Raw genomic sequence first — 26,773 nt, forward strand, 5'->3', positions numbered from 1 at the left:
CAGGCCAGTGTGGCTCAATGGTTGAGCATTGACCCATGAAACAGGAGGTCACAGTTCAATTCCCAGTCAGGGCACATGCCTAGATTGCGGGCTCAATCCCCAATTGGGGTGTATCGGAGGCAGCCGATCAATGATTCTCTCTCGTCATTAATGTTTCTATTCCTCTCACTTGCTCTTTCTGAAATCAATAAAAACATATTTTTAAAAAAACAATACAATTTACGATAGCATCAAAACTTAAAGATAAAACTAATATGTATGAGAGCAATCAAACTCCCAGAAAGACTTTTTAAGAGAAACTAATAATCTGATTCTAAAATACATATGGACATTCAAAAGATCCAGAATAGTAAAGCAATTAATTCTGAGAAAGAAGAACAAAGTTAGAGGACTTACTCTAACTGATTTCAAGTCTTACTACAAAGCAACAATAACAAAGACGGTGTGTTATTGGTCTGCCATTTGGATTAGGATACAAAAGAACATATTATAATTAACAATACTTCTAAAAGAATTAATTTTAATAATAAAGGCTTAAAATGGCAGGGGAAAGGTAGTTTAACTTTTGAACTATTTCTTTATCTAAACTGGGGTAGTTTACCTAAACTTGTATAGTTTATGGAGGATCTACCTTATAATCTAGGATTTAATTGCACATAATGTGCTCTCTCCTAAATTTTTCTGCCGTTGCATCTTCTTAACTTGACTCCTTGAAGTCAGGGATCACAGATAATTTTTTAATAACTTCAGTGCTTCTATACGGCATATACTTGATTGAAGCATTTTTAATATTTTGCTGAATATACTAAAACATTATAAACTAAAATAAACAGGTCCCAAAAAAATTCAGTCATAAAAAGTTAAGTTGTCTTATTTTGGAAATGAATGAAATGACTAAGGTGAGTGTATCAGCTATCCAGCCACACATTCCACAGGTCCAGCAGCAATCATGAATTGAACCCCCAGAGCCTGCCTATCGCCTGATGTTACCTGATGGCAACTGGCCACATCAGCTTAGATATCAATATGATGGTTCTTGGTCTTGTGGCTGACTGACATTTCCACAACAGTGGCAGTAGTTCTGGGAAATTCCTTGTAGTTTTGCTCATTTCATTGGACCAATCCAGGAAGACTGTGCAGAGGGAACACTGGGGACTGAGGGACACACAAGCACACCTTTCCCTCCCTTTAATAATCAGTGTTAGAAGACTGAATGTGTACTATTTCTGAATGTGCATCATCATGGGATTTTACTGTAGCACACTAATGGGTAGCTGATGAACTAATAAATAAATGAATGACAATGGTCTAAAATTGTTAAAAATTATTGAATTGCTTTTCCTACCTGATGTACCAATAATTCAGCCACTTCCACGTGATTATTAAGGGCAGCCAGATGCAAGGCAGTATAACCATCATCTTTCTTCTCATCCACAATCCATGGTCTTGGTAATTTAGATAGTAAAACACGCATTGCACTGAAAGTCAAAATTATGTTATTTTTTTATTTACATAATTTGATATTTAATTAGTTTTTTTGAAAAAATATTCAAAAAACCTTTGAAGTCAAATGAAAATATTCCTCTTTAAAGAATATTATGCACAGACAAAAATATTTCAATTTTTCTAAAACTCAAATGTACAGCATTCTAATATTTTAAGAAGTAAACAAACTGTTACTAACTAGAAAACAGAATCAAAATAGAATGGGAGTGCTATAGAGAAGAACCATGAGAGACTAAAAATACCAAAGGGTTAAAAAATATACCCTAATAAGGATAACAATTTTGATTTGTGGAACCTCTTAACTTCAATTTGAATAGTATATACTAGTGGAAGAGTTAATAAAAAACAACCAAGTAACAAAAGTACCAGTGCCAAAAAAAATAGTAATAATAATTGAAACAAATTTTATGTAGTTTGAAGACTAACATGAACTCTGCAGAGAGAGTTAACAATCTATGTCATTTAGTAGTGCTAAAACCAGCTGATGTGAAAACACATAAAATGGGTCATTATAATCTAATATTTGAAATTTAAGAATCAGAAATAAGGTATTTCCAAAATAAAAAAGGCAGTTATCCTAAAGAGCACCAAAGATCTATATATATAAAAGGCTAATTTGCAGTGTCCCCTCGGAAGTTCGACGGGAAGAGCAGGAGTCCAATCACTCGCTATGACATGCGCTGACCACCAGGGGGTGGCACGGAACAAAGGAAGGCCCCAGCTGGCAACCTGCAGCCAGGGAAGGAAGGCTCCAGCCAGCAGCCAGAAAGTCCCGACCAGCCCTGATTGCCGGCTGGGCCTAGGGACCCAATCCATGCAGGAAATTCGTGCACTGGGCATCTAGTTAAACCATAAAAGAGCTGGAAAGCTAATTATCAAGAAATGATGCTTTTTAGAGAAAAGTAAGCGCATCCCCACCAAAGAAAAGTAAAATTAGAAGCAACTTTTCTTGCCATATACATCAGTAACTTTTCTTAACAGAAATATTTTATGTGGAAAATTCATAATATAATTTGGAGGAAAAAAATCTCCCTTAACATATTTACCCAGTAATTGTTCTTTATTTTGCTTTTTTTTTTTTTTTTGCAATTTTATATTCTATTTTTTAATTAAATTTATTAGGGTGACTGGTTCATAACACCATACAGGTTTCAGTTTTACAACTCAATAAAACATCATCTGAGCACTGCATCGTGCACCAGTTAAGTCTCTTTTTGTCCCCATTTTCCCTTCCTTTGCCCACCTCCACCTAGCCCTAACCCCACTTTTCTTCTGGCTACCACCACACTGTTGTCTGTGTCTATATGCTATAAATGTATGCTTTTTTGCTTAATCCCTTCATCTTTTTTCATCCAGTCCCCATCAGTCTGTTCTCTGTACCCATGAGTCTGTCTCTACTTTGGTTGTTAGTTTATTTTGTTCATCAGATTCTACATATAAGTGAGATTATATGATATTTGTCTTTCTCTGACAAGCTTATTTCACTTAACATCATGATCTCCAAGTTCATCCATGCTGTCATAAAAAGTAAGATGTCTATGTTGGTGTGTTGTTTTTACGGCCAGTAATATCCCATTGTGTATAAATGTACCACAGCTTTTTTATCCATACATCTACTAATGGGCACTTGGGCTGTTTTCAGATATTGGCTATTTGGAAAAAAATTCCCCTTAACATATTTATTCATTAATTTTTCTTTTTAAAGACTATAACCTAAGATAACTGCTCCACAGCTAAAAAGGCAGTAAACACAGGAAATAAAAGCTTTTAAAATTGTTCCAATAGGGTGTAAAAGGTAAAGAAGTAATAGTAAGATATATATTACCCAGGTGATAGCCTATATAATAAAAGCCTAATATGCTAAGTATTCAGCCGGCCATTCAACCAATCAAAGCATAATATGCTAATGATATGCTAAGGCCGCTCAACCACTCACTATGACGCACACTGACGACCAGGGGGCAGTCGGCCAGTCGACCAGTCGCTATGACGTGCACTGACCACCAGGAGGCAGATGCTACAACCGGTAGGTTAGCTTGCTGCTGGGGTCTGGCTGATTGGGACTGAGCGAGATGGGCCAGGCACACCCTGGAGCTCTCCTGCAGTCCCCCTCCAGCTGGCCAACCTCCCGCCCGCATCCCTCCCCGGCCCCAATCATGCACCGGTGGGGTCCCTCTGCCTGGCCTGCTCCCTCATGCAATCTGGGACCCCTCAGGGGATGTCAGAGAGCCGATTTTGGCCCAATCCCGCATGCCAGGCCAAGGGACCCCACTAGTGCACAAACTCGTGCACCAGGTCTCTAGTATGTGAGATAAAAATTTGAAATAGAGAAATGTCAGAAACGTATAGAGAAATAGTCTGAAGGTGCAGAATATGTGTAAATGAAACTGTAAGTCTAAAATAATGAGACTAAGGCCTAATATGAGCCAGAACGTGTTTCCTAATGGCAGTGGTTTATGAATCTCATATAGCAAGTCCAAGAAGTCTGAGAACAGATTTTGGAGGATCCAAGAACCTCAAAAATTATATCCAAATTTGAAAATTTATAGCTTTTCTCAGATTTTAAACAGGTTTATGATCCAAAGTATAATGAGAATCACAGCTTAAAAACACCCCTCAGTGGCTGTACTGAAGTTACAATCATTGTTCAGGCATGACAGACTTCTTTAGAAATCTATGGAAAGCTTTAGACTCTCCTGCCCTGAGAAATTCACATAAAAATCTTAACCTATAATTTTGATTCTACAAACCCCTAAATCACATTCATGAACCTCATAAAAGCTAAGTTTTCCTACTTTAGTTTGCTTTCAATAATTAAAGGATTCTAATCCTCCTCATTCAGTGGATTCAAACAAAATACTAGATATTCTGTAGACTTTGACTCAGATTCTTAATGAGGAAAAATATTAGTATAACATCATAATACTTGAATGTTCAGATTTGAATAATCATGATACTAATGCCGTACATTGTCTGTTACTCTAGGCATTTGGCTATGTAAGAAACAGGATTTATAGGAGTTTTACGATTCTTGGACAATTTTAAAGATGTAAGTATTAAATCATGTGAAAAAAGCTTTATTAAAAATAAAATGTATTAAAAAATAATGTAAATACATTAATTTAAAGAAAATAGTGATATAAATTAAGAAATTATAGGATAAGTTATTTGGTGGGGGGGACAAAGAAATGAAGAGAAATAAAAGCAAAAGACAGTTCATCTTCATTACAAGCTTTGTGGTAGTATTTGACTAAAATATGTACGTATGTTAGTTTGATCAAAAATTTTTTTAAGTTAAAACACTAAGATAATATTTAGGCTTACTATCTTAAATATTTTAATTTGTGCCCTAACCGGTTTGGCTCCGTGGATAGAGCGTCAGCCTGCGGACTGAAGGGTCCCAGGTTTAATTCCAGTCAAGGGCATGTACCTTGGTTGCGGGCACATCCCCAGTAGGGGGTGTGCAGGAGGCAGCTGATCGATGTTTCTCTCTCATTGATATTTCTAACTCTCTACTCCCTCTCCCTTCTTCTCTGTAAAAAATAAATAAAATATATTTTTTTAAAAAAAATTTTAATTTGCAACTTTACCCTGGTAGGCAAGATATATAAATGTTACAAGTTTTAAATTAAAAAGTGTGGTTCATATTAATTCCACCAAGTTCTTATTAAGTCACATTATTAAACATTCTCTATATTCCTGAGAAGTTGGTTCTTATGGAACCATGTCTCCTACTACCTCCCATTCTACTAGTCGTTTCAGAAGTACATTCCCATGTTACACTGCCGATAGCTCAAAGGAAGAAAACCAAGAGGAGTGACTTCTCTTCTGAACATAAGGTGTCTGCTGAGATGGAGCTGAAGATGTTCACTTCAGCTCCTTAGTTATTTAAGAGGAGACTAGTGTTATGCTGCAAGTACTGAGGCCCATAGAGTTGCTGGGATGAGAGTGGTACCGGTTCAATAAGTCAATTTTATTAAGCCAACAGACCTGCACTTTCGGAGCATAGTATATGAGATATTGAGATATTTTCCTTAATGCTCAAGCACTCTTTTGTACTTCTCAATCTGGTTGTTTTCCAAGAAGTTAAGGACATGGATGGTTTAAAGATAACATCTTACTACCAGTTAAGCAGGCATTTGTGAATACTGCCAAAGAAGCATTAAGTTCCGGAACAACTAATAGTGGAGCCTAGCATAATCCCTGGCACATGGTAATACTCAAACGTTTGCTGAATGATGAACAAATGAATTCTGAGAAGCAGAGGGGACAAACAGCTGTCTGCAGTGGTATGTGATAGTCAAATGGCTCTGGGTCCATTTTTAGGGCTTGCCATGCTTTGCAATCTATCATCAGAGATAGGCAACATTTTTCCAAACAAACCATAGTTAAACTGTGAAGGCCTTACATATTAGTATTACTTAATATAAAAAGACTTTAGAATAGCACTACAGCACATATTAGGCGTTCAATAAATGCTTGCTAAGTTATTATTGCTAATAAACAATCCCTCAAATAATAGTTAAAGCATATTAGTCCAGAAACCATAAAGGGGCTTATTAAGAAAGCTGATCAATACCAAGAAGTTCTTTTGGTTCTTTTTCACTCAGAGAAGTCCAACACATACCCTTCTCTGAATGGACACAGACAAGTCTAGGAGGGTATATGCCAAAATGCTATCCATAGTAATCAATTTAAATGAATATGAATGGTTTTTGTTAGGTTAGACAGGTGAAAGAACTACAGAGAACAGGCGTTACTTAAATGTGTTTTAAATTCTGTTTTTGGTGTGTTTTTCCTACAAATTCTTTTTGACAGATACTATAATTTAAAGGTTCATTATTTTAGCTTAAATTCATTAATTAGGAATTTGGTAGTGTAAAATTTAGTTCAAAATGAGAAAGATATACAATGACAATATAGGCTGCAGAAGAGGTAAGTTCTTGATCACTCTTAAACTAAAGACACTAAAATGATCTCTTCGGTGACTAGTGAGTCCTTATTTCTCCTTTTATGTTTTGTTTTGTTTTGTTTTGTTTTGTTTGTTTTGTTGTTAATCCTCAAAATGGATATTTTTCCATTGATTTTGAGGGAAAGTGGAAGAGAGAGGAAAAGACAGAGAGAAATATCAATATGAGAGAAACACATTGGTTGCCTCCCCGGGAGGAGCTTGCAACCAAGGTATGTGCCCTTGACCAGAATCAAATCTGGGACCCTTTGGTCCACAGGCTGACACTCTATCCACTGAGCCAAACCAGCTAGGGCTTATTTCTCCTTCCTTGCAATAAGCAAGGAACCCCATTTTACTTATCTTTATATCTCTTTTGTACATGTAGGGTAAGAAGGTCACAGTTTTGTTGAATGGAACAAACAATCAAGTAAACAATCATCTCTCTGAATATACTGAGGGAAGGATATTAGCAACATTGTATTTTTGGTGTATGTTCCAGTCCCAAAGAGTATAATTCACTAACTGATTTCATTATTACAATATAGAGCAGCGGCAAAGAATAGTGGTGAAGAGCTTTGGGAGTCTGTAGCCAAACTATCTGGGTTCAAATTCTAGCTGTAGCAAACTGAACAGCTGGTGACTTGAGTAGGTTACTTAACTTCTATGCCTCAGTTTCCTCATCTATAAAATATGAGAATCACAAAGCCTATCTCATAGGACTGTTATGAATATTAAAAAAGGGCTTTGAAGAATTCCTGACACTTAATACATTATATGTGCTTGCTGAAAAAAAGGGGGGAGGGGGACTTTCACTGCTACAAAATGGTTAACAAATCTAGGGTAATTAAGAAACCTGAAAATTACCCCATCTTACAGTTTGAGACATGTGTCACCTTCTCACACTATGTGTAAAATTACTTCAATAACTATGAAAGCTGGCTCTTTAAATTTACCAACTATCTACATAAGCTTGACTGCTACGGTATTAAATGTTAAAGACAAAAACAGTGTGAAGGACAAGCTTCCCTTGTAAGAGAATGAACTTAGAAAACTGATAATTGTTTTTCTTGATTCTTAAATGAATCAATACTTAAAGAACAAGGCATAGTTGGTTTCTCTTGGACATTTTTAGGTTTATAAGATCTTAAATTTTATCTCCATAGGTTTGTTGGATTTAATGTTCTAATATTTTTTCTCCTTAAAAAATAAATTTCAATGTTAAAATTTATTGTGAATATGATATTAAAATTTAGAGCAAAAGTATTTTTCCTTTCAGACATATGCTATGTGCCAAAGTTATATATAGGTTAATGACTATTTTAGTCTGTAATAAAATGTGAAATGATCATGCCTAATGCTGTTGCGCAAAATTAAAGAAAAATGGTGATGCAGAAGGGAGAAAAACACCACTTAACATTTGAAAATGAAATAGAATTTAATTAATAATAAAATGCATATTAATAGTTATATATGTATATATGGTTTCAATACAGAAGTACACAATTACTCAAAAGCATCCCTGACCCTGTTTTTCACATAAGCACTACAAAAAAAATTAGTAAAAATTGACACAGAATTTAAAGTTTTAAGTAGCACTTCCAAAATTTCATTTACACACTACTCCCTTCTTCCTAAATGATCTTTCTCCACCTTCAATATACAGGTTCTACTTACCATTTCTACATATTTTCCATTCAAATATTATTCATTAAATTTAAAGAGTATGTATAGCAAAAACTAGCTCTCAAGATAATACTTCGAAATCCCTTCAGGCCTCTAAGTATGCAAAATATCATTATGCATAATATTTTTAACCAACAAAAATTCAGGTTATGAAATATAATTTGAGAGCACAGATATTCTATTTGATCCATATCTGTCTAAAGACTGTCTTGCTACTAGCTAGGATAATATTTTTCCTCTTTCCTATTTTCTCTGCAGTGCTTCTAAGTATAGTGACAGCCGCATCAGGCTTTCCCAGTCTCAGCGCAAGCTCAGTGAATATCTGGGAAATGTAAGTGGAAACATGAGAGACCGCTTTATTTGGCAGTGCTTAAGAAAAAAAAAAAAGGCAGGACAAATGGCAAAGCAGTGTTTGGACCGCAGGATGAACAATCAATAGGCAGAAAGCAAGATAGAGGCTTCCTCAGCTTTTGGATCGACAATCGACAGCTGGGAGACTATTTTTTGCTATGGTTGACTAAATATGGTCAGGGAAGAGAGAGGCACAAGAGAGCCTGTTTGCCTGGGAGTGCATGTTTCAAATGCTTAGCTGCCTATAAAGCTGTAACAGTTTAGCCTGTAGCCACTGAGGGAAGAATTTAAGTTAACATCTGTAGTGACCATGTGGAAATCCTGACCTTGCTTGCAGACTTGACCTCTGGATATGACAAGGTAGCTTCAATACAGATTTACCATTTACTCCTGGAAATGAAACACCAAAAAAAAAATCTCATAGCAAGAAAGATGCAGAATTATTTCCTAAGAAGTCAGAAGAACCCAATGTATTCTGGTGGGCAAAGGAAAATAGTATGAATGTTTATGGTTAGTTGGGAGAGTGAGGTGTGTTTTGTTTTTTGGCTTTCCGGCTGTTTTAGATTATAAAATTAACTTGCTCTGCAACTTTTCCCCCTCTTCCGAAGCATTTCATCTGAGAAATAAGAGAGGTTCAGTATCTTGGACGTTGTAGCAACCTTCCTTGCTTGCTTAACTTTCTGTACAACAGATACAAGCTACTCATATCTGTGCAATACTGGTAATATAACATTCCAAATCAAACAGCCATTATTGATTAATTTTTTCTGTGGTTTATTTCTTTTTAAGGATAAAGGAAGGAAGAAGGAAAAGATGGCTGACTTATTTTTGTTTGTTCAATTGCTTTTCAAATTTATCTTAAAAGGTGAGATTCTGTGTTCACTGATACTTCCCTCTGACTTCACCGACTCATGAAAAGAAGTGCTGAATCAGCGGATTGAGTGAAGGAACAATCAAGATGAGATGGCTGCTGCTGATGTGACTCTCTAGGTCATTACCTTTCTTCCTGCTGCAAATGCTGCATGACACTAAGCTCACAGGTAACAGCACCACAAAGCCTGTACTTTTAAGGATGCTTATTTATGACTTTCTGCATGCTTACCTATTACTGACTCAATATATGTTTTTATTGTTAAGTTAAATTCTATCTGGGCAAAGCCTAATTTCACAGTTCCACTACAGAGCTTATGCAGTGTAAAAAGGAATGCTGTTCAAATATCAGGCAGGTAACTCTTAATCTAAAAAATGTACAAATCCATTACTGTCATTTATATTATTAAAGGTTAAGTCTTTTATTGTTTCAGATTACATGATTTTGCATCCCTAGTAAATTACACCCTGCTTCCAAAGTATGCTAAATTTTAAAAACTATTAACTATTTCAAGATTTAGTCAAGAAAGAAACTTGGCAGAATACAAAACACTTTTTTAATATATACTCTAAGTTGGCCACAAAAATGTCAGAATGTGTATGGTGAAATTCTAATGCTGCAATGCTGAAACTGCTGTAGTACTGCCCTATCTACTGCTACATTCTAATTTGCTCTCTATGAGCTGCACTAGCTTTTTATCACAGGCTGCAGAAATTCTTTCCCTGCCTTTTTACCCCTCCTTTCCCAAATCTGAAAACTTCTTACAGTCTTCTTTTAAATTAACTGTTTACTACCACAATAATTAAAGGCAACTATTATATATTTTAATGATGAATGATCAAGCTAAAACCCAGTGCAAATATCTTTCAGTTCAAAATTTTAAGTAAGACTTTGGACAAGGTAACTGTTCTGACAGCTGTCCTTTATATTTAAAAAAAAGAAAGAAATGAGGTAAACTCACCAAAATTAAGTATTTATATACTTCTGTTTGAATTGTATTTAATTCAAAATGTAAAATTCAGGTTAGTAGCTAATGAAGACAAAGGAACGACAAAGAGGTTTTCAATTGCTCATGAGTTCTTATCTGTAACCTTAAAAAAAAAAAAACTAACAAAAAATTCATCATCTTTAAAAATTCTGTTTAGCCTTGGCCAGTGTGGCTCAGTTGGATGGAGCATCATTCCATACACCAAAAGGTGGCAGGTTTGATTCCTGATCATTGCACATATCTAGGTTGCGGGTTGAATCCCTGATTGGGGCACCTATGGTAGGCAATTGATGTTTCTCTCTTTTTCTCTGTCTCTCTCTCTCTCCCTTCCTCCCCCTCTCTAAGAAATTCAATTAAAAATTTTTTATAAAATAAATAAAAATAGGAAACTTCAGTTTGCTCTAAAAAGATCTGGTTTTTCTCATTGTCATTTCAACTTTAGGGTGAATATCAGAAGAAATACTAATTGATTGGTTAAGTTTTTAATAAGATAACTAGTTTATAAAAAAGAATCTGTACCAAATTAATTACTATCTACTTGTAGGATCTAGAAGCACACTACAAAATAAGAAGAATTTCACTCTGAAGACTCTGAAGAAATACTAGGCTGATCTTATAAATTTCTGAAACACACTCTGTAAAAACTCCACTGATTCTATAAAGCTATTGCAAAAAGGACCAAACCAGGATAAAGTACAACAGATAACTTGTCAATGTTTAGAAGTTTATGTCCACCAACAAGGAACCATAAATGGCATTAATGCAATGCTTCAGGTAAATTTTTTATGCAGTTTAGTCTTTGATTGTCTCTACAAATGATCTACCATTGTTCTACTTCGGTAAGCTGAATGTTTTACTAACAAATGGGAAAACAATTCATGTTTTTACAGCTAACAACTTTGTAATACCTACTCAGAGTACATACTTCTTTATGTACCCATATGAACATACAATGCTATGGAATGTAAAGAAGTATGTATTTTTGGTAGGCAATAAACCGCCAAGAGGAAAATAAACTGCAGCTAAAAGAAGCCCTTGCTTCTTTCCATGTAAATGACCTTCATATGGTATATTAACCTAGAATCACAGAGATGACCTTTGGGAATAACAACATCATAAAATGTACCTACTGCTTATAGATGAAAACTAAATGTCACTAAGATTTATATTTTATAAAGAAAAAAGCTCTACTGAAATAGATTTAAAATTATCATGAAACTCCTTTCAAATATTTTACATTTAAAACATAATACATTTTTAAACCTAGTACTCACATGATTAATATATTCTTTTACATGATTAATATTTGAACACCAAAAAAAAAGTATTACTAGCACAAAAGAACGAGATATACACATGACCTATTTTCTGTTTCCACAATTTTATCTTAAGTATATCCCATTAATAGGGTTGACTGATTTATTAAGAAAAGATACAACAAAAGATGATTTCATTTACATTTTAACAGCTATTCTTCATAGTTTTATAAATTTATAATTAAATGATATTAGAGAATTTTTTGAAGCAAGTTTTTGCTTTAGGTTTTCTTTTTTGAAAACTATAAACATAGTCATAATTTTAAAAGACTGTGTTTTAAGTAAAATCATACTCTCAAAGGAAAAAAGTTGTCCTTGTCTTTCTCAAGTTTATCATGTCTTTCTGCTAAGTCAGTACTGAGAATATATTAAAATGTAAGATTATGCAAGAAAAATGACAAAATTCTGGGTCACAGCTGTAAGTCAACAGAGAACATTGGTAACAGACTGCCAAATATTTAAAAGAAATTAATTTATTATCTGTATTATCCTTTAATTTATTTTATCCAAAGGAGGCACTCAAAAAAAAACACTATAGTCAAGAAACCAATTCATACAAATAGAACAATCTTCTTTTATTTTTTTAAAATATATTTTTGTAGATTTCAGAGAGAAAGGAGAGGGAGAGAGAGATAGAAACATCAATGATGAGAGAGAATCATTGATTGGCCACCTCCTGCACACCTCCCACTGGGGATTGAGCCCACAACCCAGGCATGTGCCCTTGACTGGGATCGAACCTGGGACCCTTTAGTCCACAGGCCAATACTTTATCCACTGAGCCAAACCAGGTAGGGCAGAACAACCTTCTTTTAATGGTACTATGCAATTACAAGTCTATATAAACATCAAAGACCCACTATATACTGTATGTTAGAGATATAAAAATACTTCCATATTTTATACAAAATTTATTTTGTATTATATTTATATATTGATAAAAAGTATAAATAAGCTCTTAATTAATAAGCAGTATCTATTTTAGCTATTATGGTAGACTTACATTAAAAATATTAATATTCTAATCATTTCTTATTAGAAGTATGATTTCAACTGGCATATTTAGTCATGTACAAAAAGCATAATATTTTTAAATTTCTGTGTCTCAAATTAGTAGAATAGCTATAAGGTGACTATAATTTTCTATTTAATAAGACAACTAGGTAGGTAGTTTTCAAAGTTGATTTTCACTTTATCAGATTAGAAAAAAATGAGAGAATGAATCTATTAGATATGATGGCATATAAGTTATTGCATGTTTACTGAAAATTATAAAAAGCTCATAATTTTAAAGTCTGTATTTCAAAGAAAAAATAACTCAAAGCTTAACACTTAAGCATAAACCTTCTTTCTGATCATCCACAAAAAGAATAGCAATGCTTCATATTCCATTTAACTGTGCATGCCCTAAATGTCAAAATCTGAAAATATACACCTCAAAAGTAGAGGTTCCTATATAAAACTATTCAAAGGGTATTACTATACCCATGTTTTATAATAACGAGTTATATTCATTATTCTATAGGTATAAAAACCTTTAATTAATTTAAATCATCCCAGTATCTAAGAATCTTATGATTATAATATTGAGTATAATCCTTAGAAAATAAAATGACAGCATCTGTTATTCATTTTAAAAAGTAAAATTATATACTGATTCTGGTGTTACAAGTTTAACTTAACATATCTAAGAGTATTTTCAATCACTCTAAAATGTCACATTCATCACTTAGGTCAGCTGTTCATTTTTAACTGAGTACATATTAAACTCTGGGCATCTGCTGACACTGGTGTAACTCAAACATTTCAACTGTCTCTCTGACAGGGATAACAGATGCTGACATTATCAAATGCTGTACTATTTTTTTCCCATGGCCTCTCCTTGCCCCGATATGGCCAGTATATGAAACTGAACTGCCATCCAAAAGCACACTTGAGCAACTGGATCTGCTAAACAGCTCCCATATAACTAGTAAAAATAGAAGCCAGTTTTACTGCTATCTTCAGCACTTAAGTCCAGGCAATTTAGCACCTGTTTCACTTCTATTAGAAGAAAATATGGGAAAATTGTAGTTACATTAATTTCAACACAGCATGACACTTACTAACCAACAGATGCAGAATGTACTTAATATGACAATTATTTGAATATTGCCTGAATTACTGGCCTTCTCCCAGTTTAGTTCAGAACAGTAATTATTTCCTTCCCTTTATATTTCACCTAGAGCACTTACTTTTACAGGCAAACTATAATTTCTCAAACTTTTATTTTAATCAAGTATATTTCAGAAGACTTCCCTTCCTGATATTTAAATGCAACATTGAAGTTACAGTATTAACAAAAATTGCTGGACTGAGTTTTAATGGTAGATTTTAATACTCAAATTTATGGATTGTAGCCAACCACAACAACTCAATGTATTATTATTAAACTGATAATGAGGAGTAACTAGGCAATCTGTACAGAGAATTCAGTCAAGGAAATAGACTCTTAAAAAGGTTAAATTACTAATCTATGATTTGTAATACTACATAAGTAAAAAACAAAGAAAAATAAGCTGGCATGTATGGTTCCTCTCAACACAAATCCAAGTAATACACATGCAATCTATTTATAAACCAAAAGGCAGAGGTACTTTCTTAAGGTCACTCATATTCTTCCAACCTTGGTCAGCAACTTGCTATTAGTCCTCCGGTATAATACTAAAAAAAGCAGGGTGCCTTGGCTGGTGTGGCTCAGTTGGTTGGAGCAATGTCCCATACACCAGCAGGTCGCAGGTTCGATTCCCAATCAGGGTACATACCTAGGTTTCGGGTCTGATCCCCAGTTAGGGCACTTAACAGGAGGCAACCGATCAATATTTCCTTCCTTCCTTTCTTCGGTGAAAATTAAAAAAAAAAAAAAAAAAAAGGCAGGGGCAGCAGAAAGGTGTGATTAGCAGTATTCTTTCCTAACCTGTTAGGTTACTAGGTTACTTACTTGGTTTACTGTGTAGAGAGAAATATAAAACATTACTCTGAAATGCATAAAGATCTATTTGTTCCTTTAAATGTTATTGGTTTCAAAACACGTTATTGTCTACATTTAAAAATTAAGTAAGGTGTTAAAAACAAAAATGCACACTGATAATTCCTTAATGCATTAACATGTTGAAGGGTAAAGACTTCTCACTTTTAGAGCAGGAAATTGTAGGAAAAGTGCCTTCAAAATAGAAAAAGTTACATTCAATAACTAAAGAACTGATATGAAAATCTAACTTTTGTGGAAGGTCCATAACCATAATTTTACAAATAAAAAGCATTTTAACTGTTTTATAGCCCAAACTAACAGCATTGCAATGCTTTGCTAGAGCTGGTAAAATGGAACCAAATCGCCTCTTCAATGGATTTGGTCCCCTTCAACCAGCTGTAGCTATGCATTGATTACTACAAGACAGCCAACGTTTTCACTTATGAGTATCAGACATGTCAACTAATTTCAACTTATTTAAATATTCGGATTGTGCTTTAAATTAAAAAAAAAATTGTTACTCTCTATTCTTGTAAGAGCCATAGTGGTTAACAATGTTTATAAAAATCTTTATGAAAAATGTGTGGGTGATTTAAGGATTACAAATAAAATAATTTTACTTATTTATGGTCTCTTGGTATTGAATTTCTTACCCTTCAGGAAAGAAATGGTAATGAAATGTAGGCTATGCTGCATAATAATAGTTTAAAAAAAGAACTTCCTTCAGAGGAAAAAAATATCTGGGAAGATCACCTGAAACCATAATAAGAATGCCACATTATGGTTCACATGGACATATTTTAAATTAAAGAAAAATATAACATTACATAAATTAACGCACTAGAAATGTTGGGTAGTATCTTCCATAGAATTAGCATTTAATTTTACTGCTATTTACCTGAATATTGATAGATAAGGTAAAAATGATGATGATACTGAAGAATATCTTGTGAAGAGACAAACAGTAAGTATCTCATTTATCCAACCCTGAATCAAAAGTTCTTAATCCTCAAAAATGAAAAAAATGCTAAGCATTACTACCTTTTACTCTATAGATATTTCATCTCTCCAAACTTGTTTCCTCAGCTGTAACACTAATAATATTCTATGAAACTCCTCATTCCTTCTGTCTTCTTTATCCTTCAAATATATATATATATATATATATATGTATATATATATATATATACACACACACACACAAGAAGCCTCACTCTCTCAATGGAAAGAAAATGAAGAAAAAGGAAAATGACAAATGATCCAACATCCTCTAATTTTCTTACTGACTGCAATAAAACTAAAGCTAACGTAATGTTCTTTAATAAAGACAAGCATTTCATCAATTAATGAAGGGTTACGGAGGGCAAGTAGTAGTTTAAAAACCTAGATGTTCTCACAATCCTCAACTCCTGACCACTCCTCTATTTCAAAGCAAAGATCAGCCCTTAAAACAGTGGTTCTCAACCTGTGGGTCGCGACCCCTTTGGGGGTCGAACAACCCTTTCACAGGGGTCACCTAAGACCATTGGAAAACACATGTATAATTACATATTGTTTTTGTGATTAATCACCATGCTTTAATTATGTTCAATTTGTAACAATGAATTTGGGGGTCACCACAACATGAGGAACTGTATTAAAGGGTCGCAGCATTAGGAAGGTTGAGAACCACTGCCTTAAAAGAATGTGGGCAAAGGAAGGCATATGTAAATGAGTCTTCACTTCATTCAAGTTAATAGGCCTTCTTCCTTGTATGAATTACACCTGTCGGTCACATTAAATAAATTTATGTATTACAAGGCATGTAGTGTTGAGAGTAGATGCATGGACACATGAGAGAAAATGGACATACTATAAGTATACTACCATTCGATAGTCTCTCGGGTACTTTTTATATATAATACTCAGCATATTTAGAGTTTACCAAGAAAAGAAAATCATTAAACACAAAGATATGGTCCAGATTATCAAATCTTTCTATATTCAACAGCCTTATATACAGTCTCATAATTTTAAAAGTTAAATAAAGGTATAACAACATTCTACAGGGAAAATACGAGTTGCTCACATATTCAGGAAGATTTAGTGTCTTTGTGGGAATAAATAGATAAGTAAATAAGAAGTGCCTGTGAAATTACCTTAGTGCTGTGATAAACTGAAAATATACGACATCATATGGCTCACTCATATTTTACTATTACTTTTCATATCCAATTTATATTAGAGAAAAATTTATAAATAACACTACATAAAGTAAGTTTATAATGTTATCAGTGCCTCCAAAATATCTAGCAATTGTTTTTTAACAGCTCTGCAGGGAATATTGCTAATTTATTTTCATGTCTGTGAGGGACCTCTAAAAACTTCAAGGTACCTAAAAATGCAACATCCTCACCGAAAATACCTAAGTAATGTGCTGATTAATGCCACTAATCCAAAGAAATTTAGTTTTCATCTTTAACAACAGAAATGTTTTCTGCTCGTCATTTAAATCTGAAATTTTAAATGAAATTTTAAATTGTAAATTTTACCTGTATATAAAAAGAAAAGACAACATGGCTAAATTGTAGGGAAAATGCCAAATATCAGAATACATAAACAGCATTGTCCTTAGTTAAGATTTCTTAAATAAAAACACTACTATATTAAAACATACTTCAACTACTAAAAAGGTCCAAACTTTACAAAGCATGACCAAAGTACTCAGTGTCTCACAGCAAAAACATATTCTCTTACATAATTCTGAAAGAAATGTTTTATAACACTTTTTCTCTTAATGTCTTTATTTCAGTTACTGTCATATTATGAGTAAACACCAAAATCAGCTCTGAAATCTGGAATCTCTATTGATCTGCACTTTTGAAATATAGATTTCATAGTATATTCTTCAAAAACATCAGACAGTTAGACATATTTTTGATGAGCAGGAAAAGTCATTTTCTTTTAGAAAAGCACATCCAATAATTACTAATTCTACTATGTTATTGACTGTTACTGACTTATTGCTGAAAAAATTATTATTAACTAAAAGCAAAACTAGGAAATAGAATGCTACTTAAATTCCATGTGTATATATGTACATACAAATTTCGAAAACTTTTCCACATTGCTAACCATAATAAATTGAAAGAATTATAAGACAACATTGTGCTGGTACTAAATTATACTCACAATGATGTAAATAGTTGACTGCAGAAATATATATATACATTCTAACAAAACAGCTAAGAATTATACTAACATGCCATCAATTGTATTTATTTATTTGTCTATCTTTATTCATTTTTGAGAGAAAGGGAGAGAGAAAGAGAGATAGAAACATCAATGAATCATTAATTGGTTGCCTCCTGCACGCCTCCTGCTGGGGATCGAGCCCACAACCCAGGCATGTGCCCTAGATCGGAATCAAACCCAGGACCCTTCAGTTTGCAGGCTGACGCTCTATCCACTGAGCCAAACCAGCTAGAGCCCATCAATTGTATTTAAAATTGACTATACATTAAGTCTAACAGGAAAGTCAAGTATACTAAAGAAGTATAACTGTAGTATAAAACAAAAATCACAAATAACAAAATTAAAATATTACAATTCAAGGTAATACATTCATTATGTTATATAAATTATAAAATGCTTATAAGAAAGAGGAAAATGTTAGCACATTTGCTAATCTAATATTTTATTCAAAAATGCTAACTCATCAGGTTCTGGAAATAATGTACTAACTGGTTTTCTCAAATAAGTGTTAGGGCCAAAGACTTCTTAAAAAAATTCTGAGTACACCAAAAACAGTTCCTTTCTATATTATGACATCAATGGCCAGTATAAGGAAAGAAAAGTGAATTTTAAGAATAAGAAATTTGATATGAAGTTACAAATTTGCAATTATAAATGATATATAAGTTATGTCATTTTTCTGACATCTTCCATGTCCAATTAACATTACATTCTTTATCTGGCAATCTACAGTCACACCTTCATAAAATGCCTTAAGGATATAGGAATAAAGAAGTCATGTAGTGCTTTGGCTGGGTAGCTAAGCTGGTTAGAGCATCGTCCTGATACACCAAGGTTGCGGGTTTGATCTCTGCTCAGGGCACATACAAGAAACAACCAATGAATGCATAAATAAGTGGAACAACAAATCGATGTTTCTTTCTCTCTCTTTACCTCCTTCTCTCTACCTCTCTCTCTAAAAATATCAATAAATGAAAAAAATTTTTTTAAAAAAGAAGTGATGTAACTTTAATTGAAGCACTGCTTTATTGTAAACTAAAAGTGTTTTTCCCTTTTTTAAAAATGTCACCTGACACCAATTATCTGGATACAGATGTCACTGTTGCAAATGTTTAGGGGAATTCTTAAGAATTGAAGAAACGAAAGTAGTATATTTCCTCCTCCATACATATAGGCTTAGCATTATTAAACATACTATGACTACTTCTAATAAAGTAAAACAAATCAAAATATTTAAAAGTTACTCATTTCCTAAACTCTTCAATTTTCAGTTTACCTTAAACTTTATGATTTAGTATTTAGCCTAAATTTCCTCAATAAAATCTCTTTTTGCCTATTCTAATCTGTAGTAATCACTCTGTTTAAACTCCTAATAGTTTCTCTACGGAATTTATTTTGTAATTGATCACATATACTCTAGTAATATCTAACACTGTCTTGACTGTCAAATCAAGTGTAACATTTACTGAGTTCCTACTATAGTCAAGGCATTGTAAGGAACATACAAATGAACACGAATGCCCACAATTTAAGTAGAAAGGAACATAAACATGCATATACTAAGGGACAGCGCAAAGCAGATTATAGGTGCAGTAAAATAAGAACAAGGAAGTAAAGGGCAAACAGAAAATAGTTTCAATGATGAGATCTAAGAGTTCTAGAAAAAAGATGGTTAAGATAAAGAAAAAAATCCTTAAGTAAATGAAAGAAGAAAGCAGACAAACTATCTTAAGAAAGGAAAGTAGAACAATGAAGCTGAAGAGCAAGGTAGGCAGATGGCTTTTATTTAGTGAGAGATAAAGTCAGAAAGACTCAGGACACACTGTAAATGGGTTTGAATGCCAGGTCAAGGTGTAAAGATTTTATTCTATGTACAATAGAAAGCAACTAAAGACTTGAGAACAGGAGAGGGGAGCCATTTGGTCTATGTTCTTAGAATGATAATTTCGTAGTTATATGAAAGTTGTCAAATAAAACTAAAATCAGGGAGAAAAATTAGAAAGATACTGTAATAGTCTAGGTCAGTGGTCGGCAAACTCATTAGTCAACAGAGCCAAATATCAATAGTACAACGATTGAAATTTCTTTTGAGAGCCACATTTTTTAAACTTAAACTATATAGGTAGGTACACTGTTATTAACTTAATGAAGGTACTCCTAAGGCTTAGGAAGAGCCACACTCAAGGGACCAAAGAGCCGCATGTGGCTCGCGAGCCGCAGTTTGCCGACCACGGGTCTAGGTAAAGGTGGTCAATATTTAATTAGGTCAGCAACAATGGAACTAGAAAGAATGAAATGGAATGGATTGGAAATATGGTACCTGTAGAATAAAGGAAACTTTAGAATTAATTAGAAGTTCAGAATTAGTGACAGGGTAGTCAAAGTTAACCCTAATCAAAAGAGGCAGCAAGGACACTGACATATTAATGCATTCTTAGTTAAATGATTCACTGTCCATATATTTCAGTCTTACCTCTCTTATAGCCCATAATACAGAAAACTAATATCAAGTGGTTAAGAGTTATGAGTCCAGAAAAATCAAGGCTTAACTACAACAAGACTGCACACAAAGACCACTAGGGGGTGCACCAAGAAAGCATAAAAAATGCGGAGACAAAGAAACAGGACAAAACTGTCAATGGAGGATATTGAGTTCAGAACCACACTTTTAAGGTCTCTTAAGAACTGTCTACAAGCCGCCGATAAATGTAGTGAGATCTTCAAGAAATCTAATGAGACCCTCGATGTTATGATAAAGAACCAACTAGAAATTAAGCATACACGGACTGAAATAACGAATACTATACAGACTCCCAACAGCAGACCAGAGGAGTGCAAGAATCAAGGCAAAGATTTGAAATGCGAAGAAGCAAAAAACACCCAACCAGAAAAGCAAAATGAAAAAAGAATCCGAAAATACGAAGATAGTGTAAGGAGCCTCTGGGACAGCTTCAAGCGTACCAACATCAGAATTATAGGGGTGCCAGAAGATGAGACAGAGCAAGATATTGAAAACCTATCTGAAGAAATAATGACAAAAAACTTCCCCCACCTGGTGAAAGAAATAGACTTACAGGTCCAGGAAGCGCAGAGAACCCCAAACAAAAGGAATCCAAAGAGGACCACACCAAGACACATCATCATTAAAATGCCAAGAGCAAAAGACAAAGAGAGAATCTTAAAAGCAGCAAAAGAAACTCAGTTACCTACAAGGGAATACCCATACGACTGTCAGCTGATTTCTCAACAGAAACTTTGCAGGCCAGAAGGGAGTGGCAAGAAATATTCAAAGTGATGAATACCAAGAACCTACAACCAAGATTACTTTACGCAGCAAAGCTATCATTCAGAACTGAAGGTCAGATAAAGAGCTTCACAGATAAGGAAAAGCTAAAGGAGTTCATCACCACCAAACCAGGATTATATGAAATGCTGAAAGGTATCCTTTAAGAAGAGGAAGAAGAAGAAAAAGGTAAAGATACAAATTATGAACAACAAATATGCATCTATCAACAAGTGAATCTAAGAATCAAGTGAATAAATAATCTGGTGATCATAATAGAATCAGGGACATAGAAAGGGAATGGACTGACTATTCTTGGGGGGGAAAGGGGTGTGGGAGATGTGGGAAGAGACTGGACAAAAATCGTGCACCTATGGATGAGGACAGTGGGTGGGGAGTGAGGGCGGAGGGTGGGGCAGGAACTGGGAGGAGGGGAGTTATGGGGGGAAAAAGAGGAACAAATGTAATAATCTGAACAATAAAGATTTAATTAAAAAAAAAAAAGAGTTATGAGTCCAAAGTCAGATGGACCTTGCTCAAGTTCCAGCTGCTCCCCTAGTCACTGACTTTGAATAAGCAAATTCACCTCTTTATAAGACTCATTCTTCCTCTACAAAATGAGGACATTAAAACCGGCCTCAAAAGGCTGTCCAAAAATTAAATGAGATCATGAATGTAAACCACTTAGTAAAGGCCTGTGCTCACCCGCTAGAGGTGACCCTAAAAAAGATAAAATAATAAAAAACAGCAAAAAATTAAAAGAAAACATGATATAAAAATGTAGTATTGGGTCAGGTGTTGGAGCATCAGCCCACAGATGCAAAGGGTGGCGGGTTCGATCCCTGGACCAGGTCAGGGCGTATGTAGGAGGCAACTGATCTTACATCCGTGTCTCTCTTACATCCATGTTTCTCTTTCTCTCTCTCCCCTCTCCTCCTTCCACTCTGTCTGAAAATCAATGGAAAAAATATTCTTGAGTGAGGATAAAAAAAAGGCAGTATGGAACTAAACAATAAGAATTCAGGATGTGCGGGCAATCTGACTGCAACATCTGTCACCCCATTTATCGCCAGGGTTGATTTGGCTGATCTGGCTGGCTAGGCAGGTGTCCCCCTCCTCCCTCACCAATCCATGTGTGTCCCTCCTGAAGCTGCGCGCTCAGTAGAAGAGGATGACCCTCCCCCGAAAGGAGAGGACCAATCTTCAGTCAAGGGTATACGAGTAGCTGCGCTCCCCTGCTAGAACCCGCAAACAAGCTCTCAAGAATTCATTCATAGTGACTATAGTTATAATACTGCTGTATATATTAGAGAATTGCTAAGACAGGAGATCTTAAAAGTTCCCATCACAAGAAAAAAAATTTGTAGCTATGTGTGCTAATAGACGTTAACTAGACTTATAGTGGTGATCATTTTATAATATATACACATTATCTGATCATTATGCTATCCACCTGAAACTAATATAATGTTATATGTCAATTATATCTCAATTTTAAGAAAAGATTTCAGGATATATTAAATTATTGAGATAAACTTCAAAGTGAACATTTCCCTCAGTCAAGACATGTAGGCTATATTTAAAAAAAAAAAAAAAAAAAAAAAAAAAAAAAAGCCCTAACTGATTTGGCTCAGTGGATAGAGCGTCGGCCTGAGGACTGAAAAGGTCCCAGGTTTGATTCCGGTCAAGGGCATGTACCTTGGATGCGGGCACATCCCCAGTAAGGGGTGTGCAGGAGGCAGCTGATGGATGTTTCTAACTCTCTATCCCTCTCCCTTCCTCTCTGTAAAAAAATCAATAAAATATAGTGTGTTTTTTTTTAAAAAAAAGACATGTAGGCTTATTTGAGACAGCATGGATGGACCTAGAGGGTATTGTGCTAAGTGAAATAAGTCTGTCAGAGAAAGACAAATAGTGTATGATTCCTCTTATATGTGTAATCTAAAGCATACAAACAAACAAACAAAACAGAGAACAAACTGATGTTTGCCAGAGGGGAGGGCGATTTGGGGACTGGCTGAAAAAGGTGAAGGGATTGAAAAGTACAAATTAGTAGTTACAAAACTCTCATGGGAATGTAAAGCACAGCATAGATAACATAATCAATAATATTTTAATAACTATGTATGGTGCCAGCTGGGTGCTGAAAATATTGAGGGAAACACTCTGTAAAGTATATAATTATCTAACCACTATGCTGTACACCTGAAACTAATAAAAAATAATATTGAATGCAATCTGTGATTTAACTTTAATCAAAAAATTACGTTAAAAATAATATGTAGGCTTTACTCAACTATAAACAGAAGACATCTGATGCAGAATTTTCTAAAATGCTTCTCAGGGTTCTGGTTGGTGTGGCTCAATTAGTTAGAACATCATCCCGGCACCAAAAGGTTGCCAGTTTGATTCCCAGTCAGGGCACATACTTAGGTTGCAGGTTTGATCCCCGGTGAGGGTGCATATGGGAAGCAACTGATAGATGTTTCTTTCATATATCAATGTTTATCTTTCTTTCTCTGTCTCTCTCTCTTCCCCTTTCTCTAAAATTAGTAAAACATATCCTTAGATGAGGATTTAATAAGATAAAATAAATAAAATGCTTTTCAGGTGAAGCCGTTGCCAAAAATTCATTCATAAAAATTCTAGGTTACCCTGGCCAGTGTGGTTCAGTCGGTTGAGCATTGTCCCATGCACCAAAAGGTCACTGGTTTGATTAATCCCCTGTAGGGGGTGTGCAGGAGGCAGCCAATGAATGTTTTTCTCTCTACCCCTTCTTTCCTCTCTCTCGCTCTGAAAAATATTCTACATGAAAGCAAAGTTAAACATTTTGTTTTTCTGTGGGACTTTGTCCACATTTTATGAATTCTGTGACTTTCTAAAATTCTTTCTCAAACTTTAACCAGCAAACAATTTTTTTTTCAGTAGACCACCTATAATTATAACTATGGTTACAGAACATCTATATTAGAAATTTATACAAAGAATTATATTATTACTAAGCAATTAGGTAAACTTAATAGTTATTTAGCCACAAGTTTAAAAAGACAATTACTATGCAAATGGACTAGCATGGGGTTTAGAGGACACCCTGAGAATGGTCTTAAAGAAACATAAATCTCAAAATGCACTGCATTCTAATTAAAACTTTACAATATGAGTATTCCTGATCCTCTATATCCATATTGAATATATATTTAGACATTTCATACTTTATTAGTTTAATAACTCAAAAAATCATTATAAGATTAATCTATTTAGTGAAGACAATTTCCACAGATCTTAAAATGATTTAAAATACTAAAATAAGCAAAAATTATTTTCTTATCAGTATCAGAAAAAGAGAACCAGCAACGGAAAGATACTTTTAAACTGCGTATAAATTGGTGAAAGGTAACATTTTTACCTGGGATTTCCTCTTAGTGCAGCATGGTGCAGGGCATTAAATCCATTATTGTTTGTAATGGTGACATCCGCCCCAGCTTCCAGAAGGACTGCCAAGATGTCATCGCGTTTCTTACTTATTGCATCGTGAAGAGGAGTATCACCTTCAGAATCCTTTTTTTTAAGTTTAAAAAGATTTTCATTAGTTCTTTTTCAATCATTCTCACATGTAATTATTAATACTTATAATGAACTACTAAACAAAGAAACAAAAACAGAACCCATATCCAACAACCATCAATAAAGCATACTATGTGTTAAATTTAATAAATGCAGGCAAGAAATAGCATTATAGTGAATAAACTTATACTCAATCTAAATGGCAAACACAATAAACATGCTGTAGCTTTAAAAAAAAATCCAAGAAATTAAATACCCTCAAAATAATTAAGTAAATAACAAAAATAACTGAGGTGGAAAAGCGGTCAAAAAATTCATTCATTTAAAATGGCTTGCTATACCATTGTCCTACCATTAACTGCTGTACCCTGAAACTCCATCCCAAACCTACACCAATCTCAGGGCCCATAGCAATTAATTAAAAGTCAGTGGTTCTCGAGCCTGGCTGTACTTTAGAATCTGCTGGGAAGCTCTTAAAATCCTGTAATCCAAAAAAAATCCTGTAATCCAGGCTGTTCTTCAGATCCACTAACCTAGAATCTCGGGTTGGGACTCAGGCATTAGTAGTTTTCCCGAGTTCCCCAGGTGAATATATTGTGTAGTCACTGCTGAGAATCATTACTCTAATTGTTTTCAAAGGGCAGGAAAGAGCGTTGTTAACTCAAAGTGAAAACAAATGTAAAAGAAAATTTGGCAGTCTCAGTCTATGTTTTTTTTTCAAGTTGATTACTTCCTTCAGTAATCAACCAATGTGGCAATAAATTGTTATTCATTAGCAGTCATCTGTGTAAATGGGTAATTTCGCCTTCATTCATTTCATAGTTTCATAAATACTATTTTCAGTAAAGCCATATATAGTTACCACAGTTGCCAAATCTAGGCTGCCCCCATTTTTGTAATTTTATTTACATAGCCACACACATGCATTTATGTATTATCTATGGCTACTTTGGTGCTACAATGGCAGCACTGAATAATTGTAATAGAAAATATGAAAGCCAAAAATATTACCTGGCCTTTTTTTAAATATATTTTTTTTATTAATTTTTACAGAGAAAGGAAAGGAGAGGGAGAGAGAGAGAAACATCAATATGAGAGAGTAACATCAATCAGCTGCTTCCCGCAAGCCTACCTACTGGGGATCGAGCCCACAACTGGGGCATGTGCCCTGACTACAAATCAAATCAGCAACCTCTTGGTGCATGGGACAACACCCAACCAACTGAGCTGAGCCACAATAGCCAGGGCTTACCTGGCCTTTCACAGAAAAAGTGTGCCAATCCTAGGCATATATTCATCCACCCACATAAGAAATTCCCAACACAAATTCAGTCCAACAATCTACCTTTCATCCTCCTATTGCACTAAAAATTCATGGTCTCCAACTTGAGATAGGCTCTTAACCTGACAGGAATATGCTTCCACAGGCCCTGATCTGTCCTGTCTCTTGCTCTTCACAGTAGCTATTTCAATTAGCCTTTCTATACTGACCACTCCCCACTCACTCTCACCTAATTACTTTGCCTCCCATATCAGACAAAAAAAAAAGTCAGCAGGTATAAATTCCACACTCCTTCAACAGATTAATACCTTACATCGCCTACCCCATCTTCTAATCCTACCACTCTGTACCTCGGAAAAACTAGTCTGTAATAATCATTTAGCTGAACAAACTCTCTGATACTTTCAATTCTCGTCAAACCTTCAGTCCCATTACTCCTGTTCTACATTGCTTCTCTAAGACCAATCCAAATTAATTCATCTAGTTGCTGAAATTTTGAAAGGGAATAATCATTTCGTAGGTGACCCTTGCTTAAAAAAAGTAGATCCTACTATAATAAATAAATTTAAAACCCTATGTATTTCCCAAAACAGAAAATCTTCTAAGACTGGACTAATCCAATGATGGCAAACCTTTTGAGCTCGGCGTGTCAGCATTTTGAAAACCCTAACTTAACTCTGGTGCCGTGTCACATATAGAAATTTTTTGATATTTGCAACCATAGTAAAACAAAG

The 26,773-nt window shown here is 34.5% G+C and overlaps 1 protein-coding gene and 1 long non-coding RNA gene across 2 annotated transcripts in view; one reads left to right on the forward strand and one right to left on the reverse strand.

Moving 5' to 3' along the window:
• MIB1 (MIB E3 ubiquitin protein ligase 1) overlaps positions 1-26,773 on the reverse strand; it is a 132,765-nt gene that overhangs the window by 33,968 nt on the left and 72,024 nt on the right. The window contains exons 12-13 of the mRNA XM_059706485.1: positions 24,600-24,751; positions 1,346-1,478 (exon numbers count right to left, since the gene is read on the reverse strand). Of these exons, the coding sequence (XP_059562468.1) occupies positions 1,346-1,478; positions 24,600-24,751 (285 nt within the window). The remainder of the gene's footprint in view (positions 1-1,345; positions 1,479-24,599; positions 24,752-26,773) is intronic.
• LOC132239725 (uncharacterized) lies at positions 8,642-15,284 on the forward strand. Its single transcript, XR_009454127.1, has 3 exons — positions 8,642-8,851; positions 9,357-9,531; positions 10,895-15,284. It is a non-coding gene; the product is annotated as an uncharacterized LOC132239725 (long non-coding RNA).

Source organism: Myotis daubentonii, chromosome 8, assembly GCF_963259705.1.
Source record: "Myotis daubentonii chromosome 8, mMyoDau2.1, whole genome shotgun sequence".
Classification (NCBI taxonomy): Eukaryota; Metazoa; Chordata; class Mammalia; order Chiroptera; family Vespertilionidae; genus Myotis; species Myotis daubentonii.